Source organism: Hemitrygon akajei, chromosome 27, assembly GCF_048418815.1.
Source record: "Hemitrygon akajei chromosome 27, sHemAka1.3, whole genome shotgun sequence".
Taxonomy (NCBI): domain Eukaryota; kingdom Metazoa; phylum Chordata; class Chondrichthyes; order Myliobatiformes; family Dasyatidae; genus Hemitrygon; species Hemitrygon akajei.
The window spans coordinates 3,372,334-3,398,799 of record NC_133150.1 but is presented as its reverse complement, the minus strand read 5'-3'; the positions used below and the strand labels follow the sequence as shown (position 1 = coordinate 3,398,799).

General features: G+C 39.9%; 1 protein-coding gene across 1 annotated transcript in view; it reads right to left on the bottom strand.

Annotated features, from left to right (window-relative positions):
* Nucleotides 1–26,466, bottom strand: part of ipo9 (importin 9) — a 148,450-nt gene that overhangs the window by 57,614 nt on the left and 64,370 nt on the right. Inside the window, exons 12-15 of the mRNA XM_073030278.1 lie at nucleotides 16,634–16,740; nucleotides 13,319–13,458; nucleotides 3,527–3,686; nucleotides 1,657–1,883 (exon numbers count right to left, since the gene is read on the bottom strand). Of these exons, the coding sequence (XP_072886379.1) occupies nucleotides 1,657–1,883; nucleotides 3,527–3,686; nucleotides 13,319–13,458; nucleotides 16,634–16,740 (634 nt within the window). The remainder of the gene's footprint in view (nucleotides 1–1,656; nucleotides 1,884–3,526; nucleotides 3,687–13,318; nucleotides 13,459–16,633; nucleotides 16,741–26,466) is intronic.

Here is a 26,466-nt window from a genome sequence, read left to right as displayed (position 1 = left end):
GACCAAGAGTTCAATGGCTGCACCATTCAGATGAATTCAAAGAAAAATTTACTATCTTCCAACAAGTTTTCAAAGAGGTTCAATAATACAGCTCCTCCTATTTCACCTTTGTCTTTAAGCTCAATTTTAATGAACTTCATGTTATTGAAGTCATGCTACTGTAACTCAGATTTAAATTTTTCATCTTGCAATCCCAATCTACTGCGTGGAAGTTGCAGTAAGGTAAAGATTGCCTGGGGCAGTTATAGTCAAGTGAGACCTTTGAAGTGAGATACCTCTGCTTACTGTGGCAAGTGGGTACTCAAGCCAAATGAGTGAGGCCTCCTAGTGAGACTTTTCCAGAAGGTCTTCCTAATACATAGCATCCTTTTGCACAAAAGGGGTGCCAGACACAGCCAAGATAACAGGAGCATGTGAAACATACCCAGCAACTAAGTCTCTATTGTCTTTACTAACTTCAAAATACCACTGGCTGTCCGCTGGAAGTTTTGATTTATTTTTAACATCTCTGTTGTGAATAGTGATTGATCTTGCAAGTAAAGATTCCAACATACTGTATACAATTTACAATAATCAACATCAATAACTGATAAGCCAATTCTGCATAAAAGTAGCTGTTTTCTGTTCCAACTGAGAACAGTGTAGGTGACAGGAGCCCATGCTGTTGTGGGCCCAGTTATTTTAGTATCGGTGACAAGTTACTTCGGTAACTGTCCAATTATGAACAGATTCAATTACTCCAGTGAGAACAGACCCAGAACCATCAAACACTCCTCATACATTAACCATTTGATTGCCAGGATCAACAGTTAAGGTTCATGCAAATCACTGCAGCCACACAAGTTCACCCACTCCACCAAACACTAGATATGCATTTTGTGAAATCAATGTCTTTCCTACACAACGTAGAGGAATTCACAAAAAGTTAACCACCCCCACCAGATTTTAAAGGGTTCAATAATACAGCAGGAGTGGGACGGTAGCGCAGCAATGAGCACATTGCTTCACAGTGCCAACGACCACAGTATAATTCCCGCCACTGTCTAAAGGGAGTCTGTACGTTCTCCCTGGGTTTCCTCCCACATTCTAAAGACGTATGGGTTAGTAGGTTAATTGAACACATGGCTGTAATTGAGCAAACCAAGCTTGCTGGGCTAGAAGGACCTGTTACTGTGCAGTACCTCTAAATAAATAGGTCTTCCTAACTCAACTTTGTCTTTAAGTTGCATCTTAATGGCGTTCATGTTATCATAGTCTCACTATTGTTACAGAACTCAGATCTGAATTGGAAGTCCCAATCCATTGCCCAATGATGGCCAGCATCCAGGATACCCTCAAAAAGGACCCTTGTCACCCAGGACATGCCCTCTTCTTATTGCTACGATCAAGGAAAAGGTACAGCAGCCTGAAGACACAACTCAATGATTCAGGAACAGCATCCCCTCCTCCGCTATCAGATCCCTGAATGGACTAAGAACCCACGAACGCCACCTCAGTTTTCCTTTTCCTCTTTTTTCACAACTTAATTAATTTTTAATACATACATCATATTGTAATTTATGCGATGTACTACTGCCGCAAAACAACAAATTTCACAACCTGCCAGTGATATCGGATTCTGCTCCATGGAATAATCCCTACCTCTGTCTTACGTACCGTTACTGTACTTGAGGAAGATGGCGATGGTAAGGGGGCAGACTTTATTTTCCACACTGATAGTGAAGGCGGGGTCCACAGTACAGACAACACACAAGGTCTCCATGACGAGGGTGAGCACCTCAGAACTGAACTGAGTAGCAAGTTGAATGAGGCCATCCAGGATGCTATGCAAGAATGGTTGTAACACACGGGTACAATCAGAAATTTTCAACTGGTCACAGTACCTGTGGGAAAAGGGAAGAGGGTACATTAGACTTATTTGCTTAACATAAGAGCTTAATAACTAGGAGCCAGAGTAAGCTATCTGGCCCGTTGAATCATCTCCATCATTCATAAGATCATGGCTACTCTGGCCTTGGACTCCCTGCCATTTCTCCACAATCCTTAATTCCATTGCTATGCAAAGATCCACCGAACTAGTATGGAAGGGCTACTGTGCCAGATTGGACGAAGCTGCAGAAATTTGTAAACACAGCCAGCACCTTCAAGGGCAATAGCCTCCCTAGCATCATGACACCTTCAAAAGGCGATGCCTCAAAAAGGCAGCATCTATCATTTAGGACCCATCTCCCAGGACATGGCCTCTTCTCATGCTATCATCAAGGTCATAGTACAGGAGCTTGAAGATACACTCAAACTTTCAGGAACAACATTCTTCCTCTCCACCATCAGACCTCTGAATTGACAATGAACCCATGAACACTGCCTTCAGTATTTTTAACCCTCTCTTTGTGCACTAATTTTTCTTTTTTTTTTTTAGATACATTTATTGTAATTTATAGTTTTATTATTATTTATTGCAATATACTGCTGTCACAAAACAAATTTTATGACATATGCCAGTGATATTAAGCCTGTTTTGGACTCTTAAAATAAATTTAATGAGGTAGCCTCTACTGCTTCCCTGGGTTTCACAGATTCACCACTGAGAAAGGTAGTTCCTCCTCATCTCCATCCTATATCTACTCCCCCAAATCCTGAGGCAATGTCTCCTAGTTCTAGTCTCACCCATCAGTGGAAACAACTTTCCTGGATCATCTATCCCTTTTATAGCCTAAAATGTTTCTATAAGATACCCATTCATTCTTATGAAGTTCAGAAAATAAACAATAGGCTATGTTCAGCAGAACACACAGCAGCAGAATTAATCTATATGGCCCGTCTAGTCTGTTTCGTCATTCCATGACTAAATATTATCCCTCTCAACCCCATTCTCCTGCATTCTCCCCATAATCTTTGGTGCCCTTACTAATCAAGAACCAACTGACCTCTGCTTTAAATATACCCAATGGCTTGGCCTCCACAGATATCCATCTCAATTAATTCCAGATTCACCATCCTCAAGTTAACCGCTGTTTCTGTTCTAAAGGGACTCATTCCATTCCGAGATTGTGCCCCTTGGTCCTCAACTTCCCCACTAGAGGAAATATAATCCCGCCAAGCACAGGGATCATTCAGATATGTTTAACAACATTCAAAATAAAGAAAAGACAGCAAAAAAAAATCAGGATTTTTTGTTTTTTGCTCTATGTTAACAGACAGTTAACAAATCTGATGGGCATGTCATATCTAATTCATCTGATCTGTTCCAGCGTTATTTTTTATCTTGCCAACAGCAGTCAGGCTAACTATTCTATAATTCACCATTCTTATCTTCCCCTCCATACCTGCTGCCTAACCTGAGTTCCTCCAACATTTGGTATGCATTGCTTATGTAATATTATATTTGTTGTCTTCTAGTCTACTGGAACCTGGAATGTTTGCAAAATTAAACCAACTGTGCAGCCAGGGATGTTACTGATCTGTTAGAAGGAAAAAAGATAAAATAAATTTATTGCTGACGTAAACTGTCAGGGTTGCAAATTACCCCCAGATGGCTCGAACAGCTGAGATTCTCACTGATGGCGGCTGGGTCTCATGCAGACCACTCACAGTTGCTTGCAGAAACTGCTGGATCAGTTCAGGAGTCATTACTGTAGTGAATCGGCTGGCAGCCCAGAGTGCACGGCCAAGCAAGAACGGAGATACTGAGGGCGAGAAGTGAGGGAAGGAAACCGGGGGAAGAGAGAGAGGGGGGAGTGAGATGAGGGGAGAGACGAAGAAGTTATTTGTTCATCTTTCATCGCCACTTTGAACACTATCCATGCTCCAATGGAATAGAATAATTCATACAAGACTACTGAGTACCTGAAATAATTCTCACAGAACCAGTCAAGCCAGTATAGAGTTTCATCTAGACTCACACAAGACAGTGGACACTCAGTGGACAGTTTATTAGGTACTCCTGTATGCTAATATAAATACCTACTCAGCAACTCATTGCACAAAAGCATGCAGTCATGGTCAAGAGGTTCAGTTGTTGATTAGTCCAAAGATCAGAATGGGGAAAAAATGTAATCTAAGTGACTTTGACAGTAGAGAGATTGTTGGTTTGAGTATCTCAGAAACTGATGATCTCTTGGGGTTGTCATACACAATAGTCTTTATAGTTTCCGGAGAACGGTGTAGAAAAGCAAAAAAAAAATCCAGCGAGTGACAGTTCTGTGGGTGCAAATGTCTTGTTAATGAGAAAGGTCTGAGGAGAACAGCCTAACTGCTCAAATTGACAGGAATGTGAAAGTAACTCAAATAACCACATGCTACAACAATAGTGTGCAGAAGAGCAACTCTGAAGTATAACATGTCGAACCTTCAAGTGGTTGGGCTACAGCAGAAGACCACATTGTGTTCAACTCCTGTGACCATTTATTAAGCACATATCTGCATCTAATAACGTGCCACTGAGCATGAGTTAAATATATTGTCCTTCCTGCAAACCTGTCTGGGTTATTCCATATACAGTTGAGTACTCCTTATCTGAAAATCCAAAATCCGAATTTTATTTTGAGTGCTGACATGACATCACAAATGGAAAATTCCACAAGGCACTGGGGAGGTCTTTATGCACCACATACAGCTCTAAAAAGTGACCTCATATATGTAGCGAGCACGAGTTAATGAAAAATAAGAAAAAGCTGCATAAGTGAAAAATGAAGATCTCATTTGTGTATTGAAAAAATACATTCATCAGTACTGGAGTGAACATATGCCAATTAACGGTCTGCTGATTATGAAACAAGCAAAAATTATCACAACAAACCAAAAATTGAAAGTAGTTGTTAATATTCAGCTGCAGGTTATATAAGTCTAAAAAAAGGCACCGATTTAAATATCTAAAGATTTAAAAAATTTCAAAGATAAAGCATCTGCTGATCATGAAGAAGCAGAGAAATTCATTGCAGTTTGTCAGAAAATGTCTACAACACTGATTATTTTTACACCTTACATTAAATCTAAAATAAAAACTAAAAAGTGAATACAGTGTGCTATAACTTTTTAAAACAAAACACGGCATCGTAGGTGGTGACCGAAAGGCTGCCATTGTTTATTCTTGTTCAACAGCTGATTCAGGTATTTTCCCGATATGGCTGTATTGCTTTCGTTACCCTGTACACATTACATTTTCATCATATTAATGGTACACAATAATTTTTTACTGTTATGTACATATTTCAGATGGAACAAGTGTTAAGGTTTACTGTTTATACATAAATTGAGTTGGAAAATATGGTGATCCCAAGTCAGCTTGCTATATATTTCAAAATCTGAAACGTAAAATATTTCTGGCCCCAAGCATTTCGGATAAGGGGTACTCAACCTGTACCATGACACCATGGACTCCAAGGGCAAGGACAATCCTTGCACTAGAAGCAGAGAAAAGCTTGCTCTATGCTCTTCTACTGAGCACTCTCATTGCTAAGGTAGTACAAGCCAGGCATCAAAGCCATTTCCTCCCATACCCCCTCACTCTCCCCTAAGAATCATGAAGTTCAAAATTTGAAATAAATTTATTATCAAAATACATATATATCACCATATATAACAGATTCATTTTCTTGTGGGCATACTCAATAAATACAATAGAATCAATGAAAGACTACACTCAACAGAGTAGAGAACCAATGCGCAACAAACAACAAACCGCAAATACAAAAAGAACAACAACAACAATAATAAGCAAGCAAAAGTATTGAGAACATGAGGTGAGTCTGTAGATGTTGGGATGGTGGATGCTGCTTTCCTGCGGCAATGCTCCATGGTGGAGAGGGCTAAACCATGATAGACTGGGCCATATCCACAGTGAGTATGAAGATGCTCACAACCCACAGTTAAACAAAATAAAATGAAAATAAGTAAAGCCCTCCCCACCATTGGACACATCTACAAGAAACACTGATGCAGGACCCAGGTCATGCTCTCTTCTTACTGCTGCCATTGGAAAGGAGGTAAAGGACCCTCAGGGCCCATACCACGAGGTTCAGGAACAACTATTACCCGTCAACCACTGAGGATAACTTCACTTACCTTCACTCCTGGATAGTCAATGCCAGAAAACTTAAACTGGGGAGGAAGTTTGTCTTTCAGCAAGGCAACAACTCAAAGGACATTGCCAGGGCAACCATGGAGTGGCTTCAAATGAAGAAAATTGATGTCCTTGAGTGGTCCAGTAAGAGCCCTGACCTTAACCCATTCGAACATCTCTGGCAAGACCTCAAGATGGTTGTCCACTTCCATTCCCCAACTAACCTGGCACAGCTTGAGTAATTTTGCAAGAAGGAATGGGCACCACATTCTGCAAATCTAACAGAGACTTATCTAAAAAGACTACTAGCTGTAACAGGTTCAACTAAGTACTGAGCAAAGGGGGGATGAGTATTTTTGAACTGCTGACATTTCAGTTTATGAATTTTACAATTTTCCATTTTTTAGGCTCTACTGTGAGAAAAGGAGCACGTGATTCACAAATAAAAATTCTCAGTTAAATTGATCAAAATCCCTGATTGTAATACTCATTTATTTATAAGCTTGCCTTCCTAAAGATAAAAACTAAGGAGACATGCACTTCCCAGTTCTATGTTTTTCTTTTGATTAGTTTTATGTTTTGGAATTATAAAATAACATATTTCTGTTACACTTTTATAAATAGTAAAAGAATGTATAGGCATAAATGTTATTTTCCTTGAAATCAGCATTCCTATGCTTGCATAATCGCCTGTACACATGTACTTGTTGTGAATTTTCTAGTAATTATGGTACAGTTCCTTCTGTATTTTTCTACAAGTTTTTTAGTTATCACTGGAATGTTGTTTATCTCTAGTCTAGTCTGGACATGAGACTACCACAACTTCTTCTCCATTGTCTTTTTTTGTTTGTTCTGGTAACATTTAATAAAATGGCTGTAAGCAACAAGTTTTATGCCTCATTCTTGACTTCCTAGGAATCTCTGAATCACAGAAACACCAAGATCCAACATAAATAGGCAACAGGGCTCATCCTTTTTCCTTAAAGATGTCCATAATTACTGTTACTAATTCATTAACCAATGATGAGCTGTTCAAAACTACCACGGCACAAGAGAGATTATTGCCAATTTGGTCACACCTGAATGGCACTGGCAAGGCACAACATCACTTTTCAGGAAGCTAACAAAGCTACTACCATTTCTACTAAATATACTTCATTGGGACTACGATTACTGCAATCCATAGCCTGTAATTTCCCATTTCAAACTGTATGTCCAACCTGGCATTTTTGTGGTATCCTGAAATATACAAACAGGACTCTTGACTCTGCAGGTATGGCTGTGAAAAGAGAAAAAACAATCCACAGAACACATACTGTGGCTCTTGACTTGACTTCAGTGACTGCAATTCATGTTCTGTAGATTGTTGTTCTTTTTTTGCAGGACTTGATCTGTTTTCATGGTGATAGGGTTTTCGTGTGTTTCTTTATTTTGGGGCTTCCTGCAAGATGATGAACCTCAAGGTTACATATGGTATACACATTGTGATAATAACTGGACTTGGACTTTTAAGGTAAACCATCTCTAGAGACATATATGCTAGAGTTCAGAGCTAGGACTTGGCTGCAGCAAGAAGATGTTGAGGGTTTTTCATAGGGGATGTGGAGAAGTTGTTTCCTCTGCCAGAAAATCTTGAACTAGTGGTCACACAGTTCAGAAATGAGGCAGACTTTTCTTTCTTCAAAAGTTTGTGTCTTTGGAACACTTCTTGAAGTATGGTAGAAACAAAAGACTTTTAATCTTTTTCGGGCAGACATAGATAGGTTCCAGATAAAGCAAAGGGTGAAAGATATAAGGGTAGACATATACAGAGCCAAGGTTACAATCAGATCAACCATGAACATACTTAATGGCAATGCAGACCAGAAGCATCAAACGACCTACTCCTAGTTCACACATTCAATATTCATGTAGAGGACAGGCCAGATAAAGAAAGCTTCATATAAGTACAGTAGCTTTCCTCTTCTGGCCTGTTCTCTATGTGGTTAAGAGAGATGCTGTTAAGAGATTAACTTTAAATTAAGCATAGAAGATCTCTCACTCAAAGCACAAGGACACAATGATAATAGAAATAGCCCATTGCCCCTTAGTCTCCTTTTTCACAATCTCAGCCATGGACATACTCATTAGTTGAGCATCTCATAGAACATGCAGCACCATAGCACAGGGGCGTTATGCCAACTTTTCAACCTACTCTACGATCAATCTAACCCTTCCTTCCTATAGAGCCCTCCATTTTTCTCTCTCCAAGTGCCTATCTAAATACCCCTAATGTCTGATTCCACTACTACCTTGGCAGCACATAACACGCACCTAAATACCTCTTTCTGCGTTTCTGACACCCCTCCTAAATTTTCCTCCAATTATCTTAAAACTCAACAACTCTGGAGATTTCCCATATAATGACAACAACCTCACAGTTCCCTTTCTCCACACTGCTTCTTTACACCTCCTACTCAAGATCCACAAAACCGCCTGTCCAGGTAGGCCTACTGTTTCTGCCTGCTCATGGCCAATTGAACTTGTATCTGCAACCTCAACAGCATTTTATTCCTCTTGGGCCAGACACTTCCTACCTACATCTGTAACATTTCATGTGTTCTTGATTTCTTCAACCACTTCCAGTTCCCTGGGCCTGACCGCCTTATTTTCAGCATGGATGCCCAGTCCCTATACACTTCTATCATTCAAGAGAAAGGCCTTGAAGCTCTCCACTTCTTTCTAATCAACAGAACTAACCAGTTCCCCTCTACCATTAATCTCCTCTGTCTGATGGATCTGGTCCTCACACTCAACAACTACTTTCAGCTCCTCCAAAAGTGGGCTATGCATGGATTCCAGTGATGCCTGCCTTTTTGGTGGAACAGTAACATTTTCCCGCTTCCTTTACTGATGAAGGGTCTCAGCCCGACTATCAACTGTCCTCTCCACAGATGTTGCTTGACCTGCTGAGCTCCTGTGGCAATTTGTGTGTGTTTTGTAAGTTCTGTCTATAATTTAATAAACCTTTATGTCACTCCCCAGTCTCCTTTGCTCCAGGAAAAATGGTTTTAGCCTACTCAGTCTTTCTTTCTTACTCATGATGTCCAGTTCAGGCAACATTCCTGTGAACCTTTTCTACACCCTCTCTTACTCAATCACATTCTTGCTAATGAATGGTGACGAGAGCTGCAAATAATATTCTTAGTGTGGCCTGATCAAAAATCTGTATAACAATAAGATGATGTCCCAACCAAAGGCTACCTCGCATTTGTTGGTATTTTCAGGGACCTATGTATATATACTCCAAGGTGTTTGGGTTTAATTCCTCTCTGTAGGGCCCTGCCATTCACGGTGTAGGTCCTAGTCTGGCTTAATATCTCAGAATACATCACTTTACACTTGGCCCCAGTTAAATTCTATCAAAGTTCAAAGTAAGTATACCATATACAACTTTGAGATTAATTTTCATGCAGGCACAAGAAAATAAAGAAAAACAACAGAATAAATGAAAAACCATACACAACAAAGGCAGGGTCCTTGAAACTAAGTCTAAATGCTATGAAGTCAGTTCAGCACTGAGGTGAGTGAAGGAGTCGTGTAGGAGCCAGATGGTTGTAGGGCAATGACTGTTTCTGAACTTGACACCATGGGACATAAGACTCCTGAGAAGAGAGGAAGATGGGTTAAACAGAGGCAGACGGGATGGGCTTAGATGGGGGATTTTGGCTGGGATAGAATAAGCTGAAGAGTGGTCTGTTTTCTGTCTTGGGCCTCAATACTCTAGTCTGTCTTAAAGGCCATGCTGGCAGAAACTGACCTTTGTCCACTTCAAGGTGCTATACCTGCATCTGAGTCCAGTCCGCCGAATCCTTCAAGAGACTGTAAATTTGCAAGTTTGGTTAGACGTTCAAAAGTATGTTTCGTAAAAGGAAATTACAGCCTGTGGGTTGCAGTGTTCAGTTCAAAAGAAGCATCTCTAGTAGTTTTATGAGCTGCCTGCAAACATTGTGGTATATCGCAAATGCCATCTTGAAGCCATTCCCTTGCCCACTTTTGCAGTCAATCTCGATCCTCATGTAACCACATACAAACCTCCTCTCTGTTTATTACATCACCAATTTTTGGTGTAATCTGCAAACTTCCTGACCACATCATCTAGATTCTCATCCACATACCACGAACAGTAAAGATCCAAGCACTGATCCCCGTGGAGCATCAGTGGTCACAGGGCTCCAATGAGAAAAGTAACTCTCCACAAACACCCTAATTCCCATTGCCGAGAAGAATTTTTATTCAATGCACTTTCTTGCCCTGGAACACCTGACCTAACCTTCTGGAACAGTCTACCATTCAATACCTTGTTACGGGCTTTGAAGAAGTCCACGCAGACTGCATCCACCAGTCTGCACTTGTCAATGCTCTCGGGCATTTATCTGAACAAAGAACACAGCCTATAGTACAGGCACTTTGGCCCACGATGCTGTGCCAATCTTTAACCTACTCATCCCTCCCCCACCTTAGTCCTCCATTTTTCTATTATCCACCTGCTTATCTAAGTCTCTTAAATTTCTCTAATGTAGCAGACTACTACCATCTCTGGCAGCAGGTAGCATGCATCCACCACTTTGACATCCCTCATACTTTCCTCCAATCACCTTCAAATTAAGTCCTCTCACATTAGCCATTGCAGCCCTGGGAAAACAGGTGCTAGCTCTCTATTCAATCTATGCCTCATAATCCGGCAGGGTCTCCCACACACCCACCTCTCTCTGTGTATAAAATATTACCTCTAACATCCTTCCTATACTTCCTCCAATTACCTCAAAATTATTTCCTCATATTATTATTATGCTTATTCTGTGGTTCTGTTCTGGGGTTGCCCACTCGATTTATGCTGATCATCTTGAACCTACTATCAAGTCGCCTCTCATCCTCCTTCACGAAAAGAGAAGACCAAGCTCGATCAACCTATTTTCAGAAGACATGCTCTCGAATGCAGGCAGCATCCTGACAAACCTCCTCTGCACCCCCTCTAACTTTCACATCCAATAATAAACTGACAAACACAAAAAGTTCAGTTATATGGGACATAATCTCACAAAAACAAAGCCAAACTAATTATTCCAAATCAGTCCTTGCCTTTCCAAATATAAATGACTTCCCCATCTCTCACAACCCCTGCAGGAACTCTCCCACCACTGATGTCAGGCTCACCAGTCTGCAATTCTCTAAGTTCAAAGTAAATTTATTATCACAGTACATACACGTCACCATATATAACCCTGAGATTCATTTTCTTGTGTGTATTCACAGTAAATACAAAGAAACACAACAGAATCAATGAGAGACTGCACACAATAGGATAGACCATCAAATGCAAACACAAAAAGAAAAATAAACAAATAAGCAATAAATATCAAGAACATGAAATGAAGAGTTCTTGAAAGTGAGTCCATAGGTTGTGGAAACAGTTCAATGATGGGGCCAGTTAAGTTATCCCAAGAGCCCAATGCTTGAAGGGTAATGACTGTTCCTGAACTTAGTGGTATGAGACCTGAGGAGGTGGGGTTGGCTTTACAAATTATGGACTGGGCCGTATTCATCACTTTTTGTAGGCTTGTCCTTGCAACATACTCACATTAGCCATCCCGTATTGCACCCCTGGTTAATAAAGATACAAGAATCTTCCCAAGATCCTCTTCCTTTGCTTCGATCATCACAGCAGGTACACTTGGTCAGCTTCCAAGGGATTTATCCATCTTTCCACTTCAAACTCACTAGCATCTCCTCCTTTGTGAAGTCAATATGGTTCAGGATCTCACTGCCCTCTCTGAACTCACTAGCTATCATATCCTAAACACGAGATTTTGAAGGCTGGGTGATGGGTCTTAGCCTGAACTGTTGACTTTTACTCCCCTCCATAGATGTTGCCTGACCTGCTGAGTTGCTCCAGCATTTTCTGTGGGTTGCTCAAACATTCCAACATCTGCAGAATTTCGTGTTTATATATTCAGCAACCTCTCTTCTGCTAACATTTCTTTCTTCTCAAAATAGCTTCCTTCAAATCATCACATTCCCTGTACTCACTTGGTTAAGTTGGGAGGGATGAACGGTCCCAGCCCAAAACATCGTCTGTTTCTTCTCCTCCATAGGTGCTGCCTAACCTGCCGAGTTCCTCCTGCATCTTGTGTGCAGGATGCTCTGGATTTTCAGCATCTGTAGAATCTTAGATACTTGACTGCTTGGATCTCATTTTCCTATATTCCAAGTGACAAATAAAGCTAATCTGAATCTTTTTTCTTACCCCCTCACTTGGTCTCACCAATCACCTGCCAGCTTGTTATTCCACCACCCCCCCACCTTCTCATTCTGGCTTCTGCCCCTTCCTTTCAAGCGTTGAGGAAGGGCCTTGTCCCAGGACATCAACTGTTTATTACACTGTAGATGATGCATTCTGTGAGCTTTCATGCTCTCCTCTGTCCCTTACTCACTCTAAAAGGCACAGGCTAGAGCCAAGATCAGGCTACCCCCAAACCTTACTTCACTCCTTTGCTCCAAGGTAGGCTTAAACCAGTCCAAGGAGAAATGGTCAGACTTCATATTGGCTCTGCACTTCACCATATTTATCCAGCAACATCGTGCATTTTAAGTTAAGGCTTGGGCAGGAATTTTCACCTTTTACTTTCCACTTAAGATGCATGTATACTCCAAATTTCTTGGCATTTTTACCACTGTTAGGGCAGCACATTAGCATAGCAGTTAGAGCAATATTATAGCACCAGCGATCACTGTTCAGAGTTCAATTCCCACCATAGTCTGTAAGGAACTTGTATATTCTCCCTGTAGGCTTCCTCTGCATGTTCCAGTTTCCTTCCACAGTTCAAAGACGGCAGGGTTAGTAAACTGGGAGCAGACTGGGTTGGTGATGGAAGGGTGGCGATAATTGTAGGCCATCCCCAGCACTTCCTTGGATTGTGCTGGTCATTGATGCAAATTTCGATGTGCATGTGACAAACAAAGCTAATTAGTAATCACGTGATTTGAATCCAGTAGCAACTATTTTCCAATCGTTCAGGATGAGATAATTTGGCCAAATCTCCTGATGAGTTTTTCCTGATACACACTGGATACATTGGACACACTGAAGTAAGATTTGTGGGTAGCCTGATCTTGGCTCTAGCCTGTGCCTGTTCCTGATACACACTGGACTAAAATCAATTGTTCAGACTGCTTCTCATTACCTGGATGATCAGGTGTCTACCGTCTGCATCCTACCTGAAAGGTTGAGGTCAGCAAGTACAACATTGGTGAGAAATCCGTGTATGTCGAACTGTATCTGCCCATTCTTCACACTGTCCGTGATGATGCTTTTCACGGACCCTAGCGCCAGCATGCAAGCCTCATGAATCTTCCACCTGCCAAACAAAAAAAATCAGTCACTCGTGTGTGAATGGAGAGCGAGGGGGTGATTACACATCAGCAGAACGTAATCACGGGAGTTACACTTCAAAACCAGTAGCTTGCTGCTGTCCATCCAGTATCAACATCAGGGGCAAACAGCTCACCCAATGCTGTCTTCCTCTAGCTAACTGTTAACCATCAGGATTGGGAGGGGATAGCTTCTGACGCAACAAGGTGAGAACAGACAGGTCAATGCACACAAGATGCTGGAGGAACTCAGCAGGTCAGGGAGCATCTATAAACAGTCTATGTTTTGGGCCGAGACCCTTCATCAGGACTGGAAAGGAAGGGGAAAGATGTCAGAATGAAAAGCTGGGGTAAGAGGAAGAACTAACCAGAGGATAATACGTTAGTCCTGGTGGGGGAAGCAGTATTGATAGGGGACTCAATATTCAGAGGAACAGACAGGAGATTCTGTGGACATTAAAGGGACACACAGATGGTATGTTGCCTCCCAGGTGCCAGGGTCAGGGACATCTCAGATTGCATCTACAACATTTTTTTGGGGGGGGTGGGAAGAGCAGTCAAATGTCTTGGTAGATATTTATACCAATGTATAGTTAAGATAGTCATGGGAGATTTTAACATGCAGGTCAATTGGGAAAATCAGATTGGTAATGGATCTCGAGAGTGAGTTTGGTGAATGTCTATGGGATGACTTTTTAGAACACTTTGTCACTGAGCATACTGGGGGAACAGTTATACTGGATTGGGCGTTATGTAATGAACCGAAGGCGATTAGAGAGCTGAAGGTAAAGGAACCTTTAGGATCACAATATGATCCAACTTGAAATTTGACAAGGAAAAGTCTGACATAGCAGTATTTCAATGGAGTAGAGGAAATTATAGTGATATGAGAGGAGTTGGCCAAAGAAAATTGGAAGGAGATGCTGGCAAGGATGCAATGATGTGAGTTTCTGGGAAAAATGAGGAAGGTGCAGGAGAGATGTATCCCAAAAACAAAGAAATACACAAATGGCAAAATAGTACAACCATACCTGACAAGGGAAGTCAAAGCCAATGTAAAATCAAAACAGAGGGTATACAACAAAGCAAAAATTAGCAAGAAGAGGATTATGAAGCTTTTAAAATCCTACAAGCGCAACCGAAATAATCATTAGGCGGGAAAAGATGAAATATGAAAGCAAGCTAGCAAACAATATCAAAGTGGATAGTAAAAAATAAAAGAGATGGAGTTGATATAGGACCACTAGAAAATGACTATTTTGCATCAGAATTCACTGTGGAAGACACTAGTAGTGTGCCAGATGTTGAAGGGTGTGATGGAAGAGGAGTGAGTGCGATTACTATTATAAGGGTGAAGGAGCTCAAAAAGCTGTAAGACCTAAGGGTATATAAGTCACCCGGACCAGATGAACTACACCCTCGGGTTCTGCAAGAGGTAGCATAAGCGATTATGCAGGCATTAGTAATGACCTTTCAAAAATCATTGGACTCTGGCATGGTGCCGGAGGACCAGAAAATTGCAAATATCACTCCACTCTAAGAAAGGAGGAAGGAAGCAGGAAGAAAAATTATAAACCAGTTAGCCTGACATCAATGGTTGGGAAGATGCTGGAGTCAACTGTTAAGGATGAGGTTATGGAGTGAATTTGTAGAATTTGTTACCACAGGCAGCTACAGGAGGCCAAGTTATTAGGTGCATTTAAAACCAAGACTGATAGATTCTTGATTGGACAAGGTTATGGGGAGAAGGCCGGGGAGTGGGGCTGAAGAGGGGAAAAAGGATCAGCCATGATTGGATGGCACAGCAGATTCAATGGGCCAAATGGCATAATTGTGCCTCTATCGCTTTGAAGAAAGAGAGTAGGAGAGGAGAGTGAACCTGGGGAGAAAAGGAAAGGAGGAGGGGCACCGGGGGAGATAAGGGGAAGAGCTAAGTTAGAGTGGGGAATAAAAGAGTTAAGTGGCAGGGGAAAAGAAAAAGAGAAAAAAATTACTGCAAGGAGAAATTGATGTTCACGTCTTCAAGCTAGAGACCACCCAAATGGAACACGATTTGTTTCTCCTCCACCCTGACCTCACTGGGGCAAAAGAGGTGGCCCTGGACCAACACATTTGGATGGGTATGACAATAGGAATTAAAATGGTTGGCTATCGGGAATTCCAGCTTTGCATGTTGGGACGGGAATGGCGACAGGAATTAAAACGGTTGGCTACCAGGAATTCCAGCTTTGGCAGATGGAAGAGAGGTGCTTGACAAAGTGGTCCCCCAATCTACCAGCTTTACCTCAGGCGGTAATGTAAAAATTCTCCAAATTCTGATGTAAAAGCCAATTGTAGTAGAAAGATTAGGAGAGCAAAAAATACTTTGTGCAAACTATCTTTACTCATTGGTCACTTTATTAGGTAGAACTGCTTGTTAATGCAAATACATGGCACCAACTGAACGCATAAAAGCATGCAACCCTGGCCAAGAGGTTCAGTTGTTGTTTAGACCAAACATCAGAAAGGCAAAGAAATGTGTTTTAAGTGACCTTGACCACAGAATTATTGATGGTGCCAGACAGGGTGGTTTGAGTAACTCAGAAATAGCTGATCTCCTGGGATCTTTTAACCTAAACTAAGATCAATTTACCTCCAAGAGGACCACAACCTTGTTGTGGTTTGGAGGCCTCAATTACCCAGAGAGCTATGCTGGCTGGAATCAGAACATTATGCTTTGGCCAAACAGGTCAAAGGGTAGAAGCTCGACTAAGTGTGCTGCATCAGTCGTCCAGGTTCGGGAGTTCAGCTCAAGGCTTAACAAGCCTGACTGATTAAACAAAACTGTTCTTCATCTGTGTGTAATGGTATTCCAGAGTCACCACCCGGGACTTGAATGGCTGACCCTAAGCCATAGCTGGGGCTCAATAGTGAAAGTGGCCAAGGACAGACAGATAGATGACCTTCAAGGCTGCCCTAAATGACAGCAGCATAATGGACAGTAAGTAAGAAAGATCAACCTAACTCTTCCCTCCAACTTAACCCTCTGTTGTTGTTCTGCTAATTATCATGAGCTAGGATCTCTATCAATCCAACTCGGGAACACATGGCTTTAAGTCATTCCGCTAATTATTAAACCTCAACTGTTGAAGGCTCTAGCCAAGCTGTGCAGATTTCACTTACCAGTGAACATTGCCAGCACGCTTGGCCTGCTCAGCTTCCTGCAGATGTCTAGTTGCAGCTTCTGCCAGGGCAATGGCACTTTCATTCTGAAAGTCACTTACAACGGCCTGAAACAGCAAAATGAGAAACCACTGTTAGCTATTCTAGAAGGGCTTTCAAGTGAGAAAAGAAAGGTTAAAGGAACTGCTCACCAATGTGCTAGGTGCAGTAGCTGAATGGACTAAAGAAGTTTACAAAGTTCAAAGTAAATTTATTATCAAAGTATGCAGATCTACCCTGAGATTCTTTTTCTTGCAGGTATTCACAGTACATAAACTCTTTCCATGGACGGTCCCAAGCCCGGCTGCAAAAGCAGGAGGGTTGGGCATGGGGGTAACAAAGCCTTGCTGTAAAAAAACCCCAAACTACAGAAACACCAACTGAAGCCCCAAAGATGTCATCCAGGGAGAGGAAGGATCTTTGCCTAGATGGTGAAAGTGGAAGCCACGTGGCCAATCAAACTCTGGTAAGTTGCTGTCAGCGGCCTATGCCCCAGTACAGGCTATAGGCTTAAAAAGAGTTCACAGTAGATACGAAGAAACACAATACAATCAATTAAAAACCACATGAACAAAACTGGACAACCAATGTGCAAAGGATAACAAATTGTACAAATATAAAAATAAAAACAAAATAATAAGTAATAAAGGAGGAGACAGCCTCTGTCTGTCGATGGAGTAGCAGTAATTTTCTGCTGCTCTTAGTTTTCTCTCTCTCCCCCCAGTTTAAATTTTGAATTTAAAGTTTTTAATTGATGATTCTTGAAGGGGAGTAATATGTCTATGTCTACGAGAAGTGGGAAGAATCTGCATGAACCTACTGATAAAGATAATGGAAAAGGAAAGATGCCAAAGGAAAGATCTGATGAAATGCCATCAAGGGCTGAAGATATCGTTCAGACAATGAATTCAATTCAAGATCAGAACAGGGCAATTAAAGATCAACTGGAAAAGGATAATAATGAAACAATGGTAAACTTTTGTTGAGTGTGTTGCAGCCATCAAATTCTAAATTTGTGTATATTTGCAAAATACAATTAAGTTGGTCAGTAAAACTATTGAAAATCTTTTCTTTGTACTTTTGTCAGTTAAATAAAGGTTCACGTGAATTAACATATCACAGATTTTTGGTTTTATTGCATTTTGGAAAATATCCCAACTTTTCTGGAAATGGGGTTTGTATAACCGGTTTGGAAAAATATCAAAATAAGATTATAGACCTAGAAACTAGGTCTCACCAAGACAATATATGAATCGTTAGATTGCGAGAAGGAACTGAAAATGGAGACTTAACGGTTTACTTTGGTAAGCTCTTTCAAACTCTATTTCCGACTATTTTATCACAGCCGCCTGCTATTGAAAGAGCACATAGGCTGTCTACTTCGAAATTTAAAGACTCAACCAGACCAAGATTCATTTTGGTTTGCTAACCTGCTCATCATTACATCCTATTGGATTTTTCTTTGGAAAGAAGATCTACAGTTCAAGTTTGACTGTTTAAATGGCTAATTAGATATTTGACTGAGAAAAGAGGATAAAAGGATTTGTTCCTTTTATCTAATATTTGGTTTGATGTTTCTTTTTGTTGTTTAATTTACTAATTGGTAGTTTTTTTCCTACTAATAGGGTTTCTTTTATATATATATATATATATATATCTGGGAGGGTATAGTTACTTATGATATTACTAGTTAATATTTTTGCAAATTTGAAGGCAACACGAGTGAATCTGCAGATGCTGGAAATAAATAAAAACACAAAATGCTGGCAGAACTCAGCAGGCCAGACAGCATCTATGGGAGGAGGTAGTGACAACATTTCGGGCCGAAACCCTTCATCAGAAGTGAAGTAACATAGGATGGTCGACGGGGGATAAGAAGTGGGGGAAGGGATAGAGAGCTAGGAAGTGATAGGCTGGAGGGAAATGGGCTAGGGGGAAGGTGGAGAATTATGGGAAATAAAAGAGAAAGAAAGGTAGGGCTGGGGGAAGATTATAGTGAGGGGGTAAAAAAGAGAAAGAGAACCAGACTAAAATAATAGATAGGGCTGGGGGCAGGGGTATCAACAGAGGTCAGTGAGTTGGATGTTCATGCCGGCAGGTAGGAGGCTACCTAGGCGGGAGATAAGGTATTGCTCCATCGACCTGCGTGTGGCCTCATCTTGACGGTAGAGGAGGCCATGGACAGACATGTTGGAGTGGGAGTGGTCTGTGGAATTGAAGTGTGTGGCCACAGGGATCCCGCCACTGCTGGAGGACTGAGCGCCGCATGTGTGCAGGAAGCAGCGTCGATGCAGTTGTCCATATAACGCAAGAAAAGAGGAGGACAGATACCGGTTAATCAACTGGGGTGATATACTGTATCCGGTGCTCCCGATGTGGCTATTTATACATTGGGGAGACCCACCACAGACTGGGAGACCGTTTCACCGAACTCAGTCCTCCAGCAGTGGCGGGATCTCCCTGTGGCCACACACTTCAATTCCACAGACCACTCCCACTCCGACATATCTGTCCATGGCCTCCTCTACCGTCAAGATGAGGCCACCCACAGGTCGATGGCGCAATACCTTATCTCCCGTCTAGGTAGCCTCCTACCTAACGGCATGAACATCCAACTCAGACCTCCGTTGATACCCCTGTCCCCCCTTACCCCCATCCCTATCTATTATTTTAGTCTGGTTCTCTTTCTCTCTTTTCTCCCCCCTCATTATAATTTCCCCCCAGCCCTACCTTTCTTTCTCTTTTATTTCCCATAATTCTCCACCTTCCCCCTAGCCCATTTCCCTCCAGCCTATCACTTCCTAGCTCTCTACTTTATCCCTTCCCCCACTTCTTATCCCCCCTCGACCATCCCATGTTACTTCACTCCTGATGAAGGGTTTCAGCCCGAAACGTTGTTACTACCTCCTCACATAGATGCTGTCTGGCCTGCTGAGTTCTGCCAGCATTTTGTGTTTTTATTTTTGTAAATTTGGTTTTGTTAAATATACTATTAACCTTTTTATCTGTTTTATTACAGCGTCCTATAACCGAATTTAAAGTTTTCTTAGAGATTTAAAACTAAACTTAAGATGGTGCTGGTTTTTCTCTCTAAGAGATTATATTATTTTGGTTCTTTTTTTGTTTAATATATGATGGAATTTAAACACTCTCCTTTGTTTAAACTTTACTGTCTTTCTTGCAAGGTCATTTTATTTTATTGTGTACTGGCTGGGGGGAGGGAGAGACGAGACCGACAGAGTGGCCCATGGCTTTGTATTCTATCTTAGCTCGCTTGCCCTTTTTTCGGGCTTTTGGAAGGGTGGGTGGGTTTAGAGTTAGGAGTTTTTACCCAGTGGGTAGTTCTGGAGCTTGCGTGTTTTCTATAAGGTTGTATTCTTCAACACCGCCATCTTTAATGATTCCGTATTGGTATGTGTTCTGCGCATGTATAAAGTAAATTAGAAAAAAATTATAGTATGGCAGTTAAACGGATTAATGTAATAAGTTGGAATGTACGTGGTTGGAATCATCCTATTAAATGAAAAAAGTCTTTTAAAATTATTAATCGATTCCAACCTGATATAATTTTTGCTTAGGAGACATATTATCAGGGCGGGAGATCAAAATAGATCTCCTGCCCTGGTGGAATGGATTACAGCTCCATGCTACCTCTCAGAGTAAAACCTAAGGCGTATCTATCTTTATTAAATCTAATATATTATATTAGATATATATTTACTTGAAGATATTGAATCAGATTCTAATGGTAGATTTTTCATTGTTAAAGGAGTGATTTGTAATAGAAAGGTTGTTTTGGTCAATTTGTATGGTCCTAATTTAGATGATCCTTTTTTTAAAAAAGTATTTGCTTTATTGCTGGATTTAAAAGAATATATGTTGATAATGGGTGGGGATTTTAACTGTTGTTTAAATCCTATGATTGACAAGAGCTCAACTAATCAGCGACTTCCAAATCATTCCGCATCAGTTATTAACTCCTTTTTGACCGATTTTGGGTTGATCGAATTATGGAGGCATTTGCACCCTGATAACAGAGAATATTCCTTTTTTTTTGCATGTCTATAAAAAAATTTTGAGGATTAATTATATTATAATTGATCCCCACCTTTTGCCTAATGTTAAAAACTGTGAATATGACGTTATTGCTATATCTGATCATGCGCCTTTTGAGTTTGTCCTTTGAATTTGATGATGTCATTTTTGCCTGTCCACCATGGTGCATGTCTCAGACTTTATTGCAAAACTCTGATTTTATCAGTTTTATTGAAAGCCAGATAAAAGAATTTTTTCTTTTTAAGGATATAGGAGGTATGTCCAAATTAATTATATGGGATACATTCAAAGCATTTTTACGTGGTCAGATTATTTCTTATTCAGCTAAACTTGAAAAACAGACTAAAGCAGAATTAGATAAAATTTCAAAACAATTTAAAGATTTAGGTAATATCTATCCAACTTCCCTAACATTGACTTATTTTAAAAAAAGGTGGAACTTCAATCACAATATACCATATTATTAACTCATCCAATTAAAGGTTATCTACTTAAATTAAAGAGCCAATTTTATATGTTTGGAGATAAAAATAATAAACTACTTGCATCTCAATTAAAATTGGCTGAAGCCAAAAGGCAAATTTTGAAAATACATAGAAAGGATGGTATCCTAGCTTGGGAATATGAAGAAATTAATAAGATTTTTTTCAAGATTTTTATACTGAACTTTATAAATCTCAATGTCCAGTAGATTCTTCTGAAATGAATGCTTTTTTTTAATGAAAGATTGCTTTTCCTAAAATTTCTGCTGAGGATCAAAAACCTCTTGATGCCCAAATTATTGAATCCGAAATTCATAAAGCTATTTTTTCAATGCAATCTGGTAAAGCCCCAGGACTTGATAGTTATCCTGTAGAATTTTATTAAAAATTTGGAAAATTGCTTTCTCCATATATATTGGAGATGTTTAAAGATTCTTTTGTGAAAAGTGATTTACCCTCTACTTTTTATGAGGCTTCTATTTCTTTATTTCTCAAAAAGGATAAAGATCCTACTGATTGTGCCTCATACAGACATATCTCATTATTGAATGTTGATGCTAAGAAATTTCTCAAAGATAATGGCCAATCAGTTGGAGACTATTTAGGGTTTAATCATTTTTAAAGATCTAACAGGTTTTATAAAGGGTCGTTATTCTTTTTCAAATGTTCGGAGACTATTTAACATTATATATTTGCCCTCTTCTAAAACTTCACAATGCATTGTATCTTTGGATGCTGAAAAAGCATTTGATCGAGTCGAATGGAAATATTTATTTAATGTTTTAGAAAAATTTGGTTGGTATTAATTTTAATAATCGCATTAAAATGATATATAAAGCTCCTATTGCTAATGTTGTCACTAATAATTGTAGGTCTCCTTTTTTTCGGCTATCACGGGGTGCCCTTTGTTATTTAACTTAATATTAGAATCCCTGGCTATTGCTCTTCGTGAAGCCAAAAATATTCATGGGATTTTTGTGAATGAGACCATGCACAAGATCTCTCTTTATGCTGATGATTTATTGGTGTATATATATTTAAACCTGAAGAATCTATTCCTGCTTTGCTAAAATTATTTGACAAATTTGGAGATTTTTCAGGATATAAAATAAATTTTAGTCAAAGTGAATTACTCCCTTTAAATGAATCTATCTATCTATATATATAATATTCCTTTTAAAGTTACGGAATCTTTTAGATGTTTAGGTGTCATAATTACTAAAAAAATATAAGAATCTTTACAAAGTCAATTTTCCTCCTTTAGTGGACTCTATGAAGTACTCATTTAGTAGATGGAGCCCACTTACATTTTCACTTGTTGGTCGTATTCATGTAGTTAAAATGATGATTTTACCAAAATTTTTATATTTATTTCAGAATATTCCTTTTTTAACTAAGAAGTTTTTTGATCGGATTGATTCTATTATTCGATCTTTTATTTGGGATAATAAAAGACCAAGAATTAGTAAATGTCATTTACAAAAGTTGAAAAAGGATGGAGGTCTCGCTTTACCTAATCTAAGAATGTATTATCGGGCTGTTAATTTGCGATATATGCCCCTTTGGTTATATTGGGGTGATAGGAATGATCGGCCAGTTTGGGTAGACCTGGAACTGAGAGCTGTGAAACAGTTTTATTTAACTTCGTTATTAGGAGTTGCTCTACCTATACAATTAGCTCAAGTTGTTAATTTAAACCTATATCCTGTGGTTAAGCACTCTTTACAAATTTGGCTCCAGTTCCGCAATTTTTTTCATCTTAAAAAATTTAAACTTTGTAGTATAATTTATCGTAATTACTTTTTTAAACCTTCCTGGAGTGATCCAATGTTTTTACTTCGGAAAAATAAAGGTATAAATTCTTTTTTGGATTTATTTAAAGAAGGCAGACTGATGTCTTTTGAACAATTAGTCGATAAATATTCTCTCTCATATTCACACTTTTTACAATATCTTCAAGTTAGACATTTTTTACAAAAATATCTAAGTAATTTTCCTTACATATTGGAGGCTGACTTGTTAGATACTATTATGAATGTGTACCCTTTGATAAAAAGGTTCTATGTAACAGTTTCTTCCCTCAAGCTATCAAGACTCCTCAATACCCGAAGCCTGGACTGACACCTTGCCCTACTGTCCTGTTTATTATTTATTGTAATGCCTGCACTGTTTTTGTGCACTTTATGCAGTCCAGTGTAGGTTTGTAGTCTAGTGTAGCTTTCTCTGTTTTTAAAAAAAAGTAGTTCAGTCTAGTTTTTTGTACTGTGTCACGTAGCACCATGGTCCTGAAAAAACTTTGTCTCATTTTTACTATGCACTGTACCAGCAGTTATGCTCGAAAGGACAATAAAAGTTGACTTGACTTGAGGAAGAATTTATAATTTATTATTACAATGGGATAAGAGTCCTTTACTTAAGATTAAACAGGATTGGGAGAAGGAACTCAATTTGACTTTTATATGGAGGATTGGACACGGATTCTGAAGCTGGTTAACTCTTCTTCAATCTGCTCTAGTCATTCACTGATTCAATTTAAAATTGTACATTGTTACCATTTGACGAAGGAGAGACTTTCTAAAATATTTCCTAATGTTGACAAGTATTGTGATAGATGTAAAACTGAGATAGCTACACTGACACATATGTTCTGGTCATGTTCTATATTAAAACAGTTTTGGAAGTCAGTCTTTTCAACAATCTCTAAAGCACTCAGAATCAACTTACAACCCAATAAATTGACTGTGCTTTTTGGAATAATTCCTCAAAATATCCATGGTATTTCTCTGTCTGACCAACATGTTATTGCATTTGTTACATTGGTAGCTAGGAGGGCCATTTTGTTGAAATGGAAGGATATATCAGCTCCTACTTTGTCACAATGGTTCTCTCAAGTGATGCTGTCTTAGCTTGGAGAAAATTAGAAGTCGAACCTTTGAACCTTTGTTTGATTTTGAGAAGAGATGGGGCTCATTTGCTCGTTACTATCATTTCAGTTAACTGATAGATTTCCTCCACAATCTAAGTGTAATTTTTTTTTTCTTGATATATCTTTCTTTCTTGTTGGCAGCTTGATGTTTATTTTTAGAAGTTTTTTGTATGGTGCATGGCTAATGGGTTTCTTTTTTTTTCACTTTTCTTGCTTAGTAGGGTTTTTTATTCACAAAAATTTTCAATCTTTAAGATAATTTTTTTTGAGGCATTGTAAGTGTTGTTACTTCAATGTACTTGCTATTTTTGAATAATAATAATAATAATAATAAAAAGAATTGAAAAAAAAAGAATAATACAGAGAACTTGAAAGTGAGTCCATAGGTTGTGGATTCAGTTCATCATTGAAGTGGGCGAAGTTACTCACTCTGGTTTAAGTGCCTGATGGTTGAGGGGTAATAACTATTCCTGAACCTGGTGGTGTGGCTTTTACACCTCCTTCCTAACAGCAGCAACAAGAAGAGAGCATGGCCTAGATGGTGTGGGTCCTTAATGGTGGTTATTCTTTCCTGTGACAATGCTCCTTGTAAATGTGCTCAATGCTGGGGAGGGCTTTATTTGTAATGGACTAGACTGTGAAGGAATAGCAATCAGTAGGGAAGGAGCTAAAGGTGACACCATTATCTTCTCTGTCCCAGGGACAACAGTGGGGCCCAGGGTTTTGATGACTGAACCTGGCCCACAGCAACGTGCTGCTCCACATGTCTCTCTCTGTACCTGCAACATTTCCTCCTGGACACAGAAAGGCAAAAGAGAATTGCCTTTCTGAATATAACGGGAGGTGGCTGTTAGTTCAGAGATCCACAACTCATATCATGGGAAGGGCCAGACTGAGAGCCGAAAATATCTTATGTGAGTTCAAAAGTCTCAGACTTCCTCAAAAGACTTTATTGCACAAGACAAGAGATTCTGCAGATGCTGGAAATCCACAGCAACGAACACAAAATGCTGGAGGTCAAGCAGCATTTGTGGAGGGGAATAAACAGTCAACGTTTCAGGCCAAAACCTCTCATCAGGAATGGAAGGGCAGGGGGTTGATGCCAGAGGTGTGGGAAGGCAGAGCAGTATAAGCTGTAAGAGCAGGTGAGGGGGAAGGTGGGTGGGTGAGGAAGGGGAAGATGACCTAGGAAGCTAGCAGGGGATAGGGAGAAAGGGAAGGAGGGGCATTAAATGATGGGCAGGTGTGGAGAAGGGTGAAGAAGGGAATCAGAACAGGGAATGGAAAGGAAAAAAAAGGGGGTCGGGGTGTAACTATCATAAGTTAGAGAATCTACATGCCATCAGGTTGGAGACTATTCAGAATATGAGGTGCTGCTCCTCCAAACTGAGAGTGGCCTCAGTGTGGTAGTGAAGGATGCCATGGACCAAAATGTTGAAATGGGAATGGGATGACAAATGGAAATAAACATTTTCTCAATATCAAAAACATTTACTACAAAGAGCAGTGAACAGAAGAAAAAGCAAATCAATATTTGGCGTGACCATCCTTTGCCTTTAAAACTGCATCAATTCTCTCAGGTACAAAGTTGTGCAGTTTGATACAAACATCGACCAGTAGGTTGTTCCAAACATCTGGTGAACTTGTCACAGTCATTCTACAGACTTTGGCTGTCTCACTTACTTCTGTCTCTCCAGGTAATCTCAGATAGCCTTGATGATGTCGACATCAGGGCTTAGTGGAAGCAGAAATCCCTGTTCTTCTTTTCTCTGAAGATAATTCTTTATGACCTTGGCTGTGTGTTTGGGGTCATTGTCCAGTTGCAGAATGAAGTTGGGACCGATCACATCTCCCTGATGGATGGAAATCTGCTTCTACTTAGCACTGAGAATTCCTTTAACTCTGACCAGGTCTACAACTCCACGCAGGAATGCAGCCCCAAACCTGCAGGGAACCTCTGCTCTCCAGCTCTTCTGTGGACAAACTGCCTCCTGTTTGAGTGAAAAATTTCAAATGTTGACTTGCTGTTCAACACTCTAGTCCATGTGTTTTTTTGTGTGTAGGTAAGTCTCTTGGTTTTGCCTCTATTTACTTAAATCTTACATCCAGCCCACAATGTGAGGGAGTAAAATTCTTTGCATTATGACTCCATCACAATGTACAAACATGAGAATATAATAGTCTAATGGCTTGTAGAAAGAAGCTATCCTGTGGTCTGTTGGTCCTGACTTTAATGCTGTGGTATCATTTGCCAGACTGAAGCAGCTGAAACATTTATGGTTGGGGTGACTGGTATTCCCAATGATCTTCCAGGCCTTCTTTACGCACCT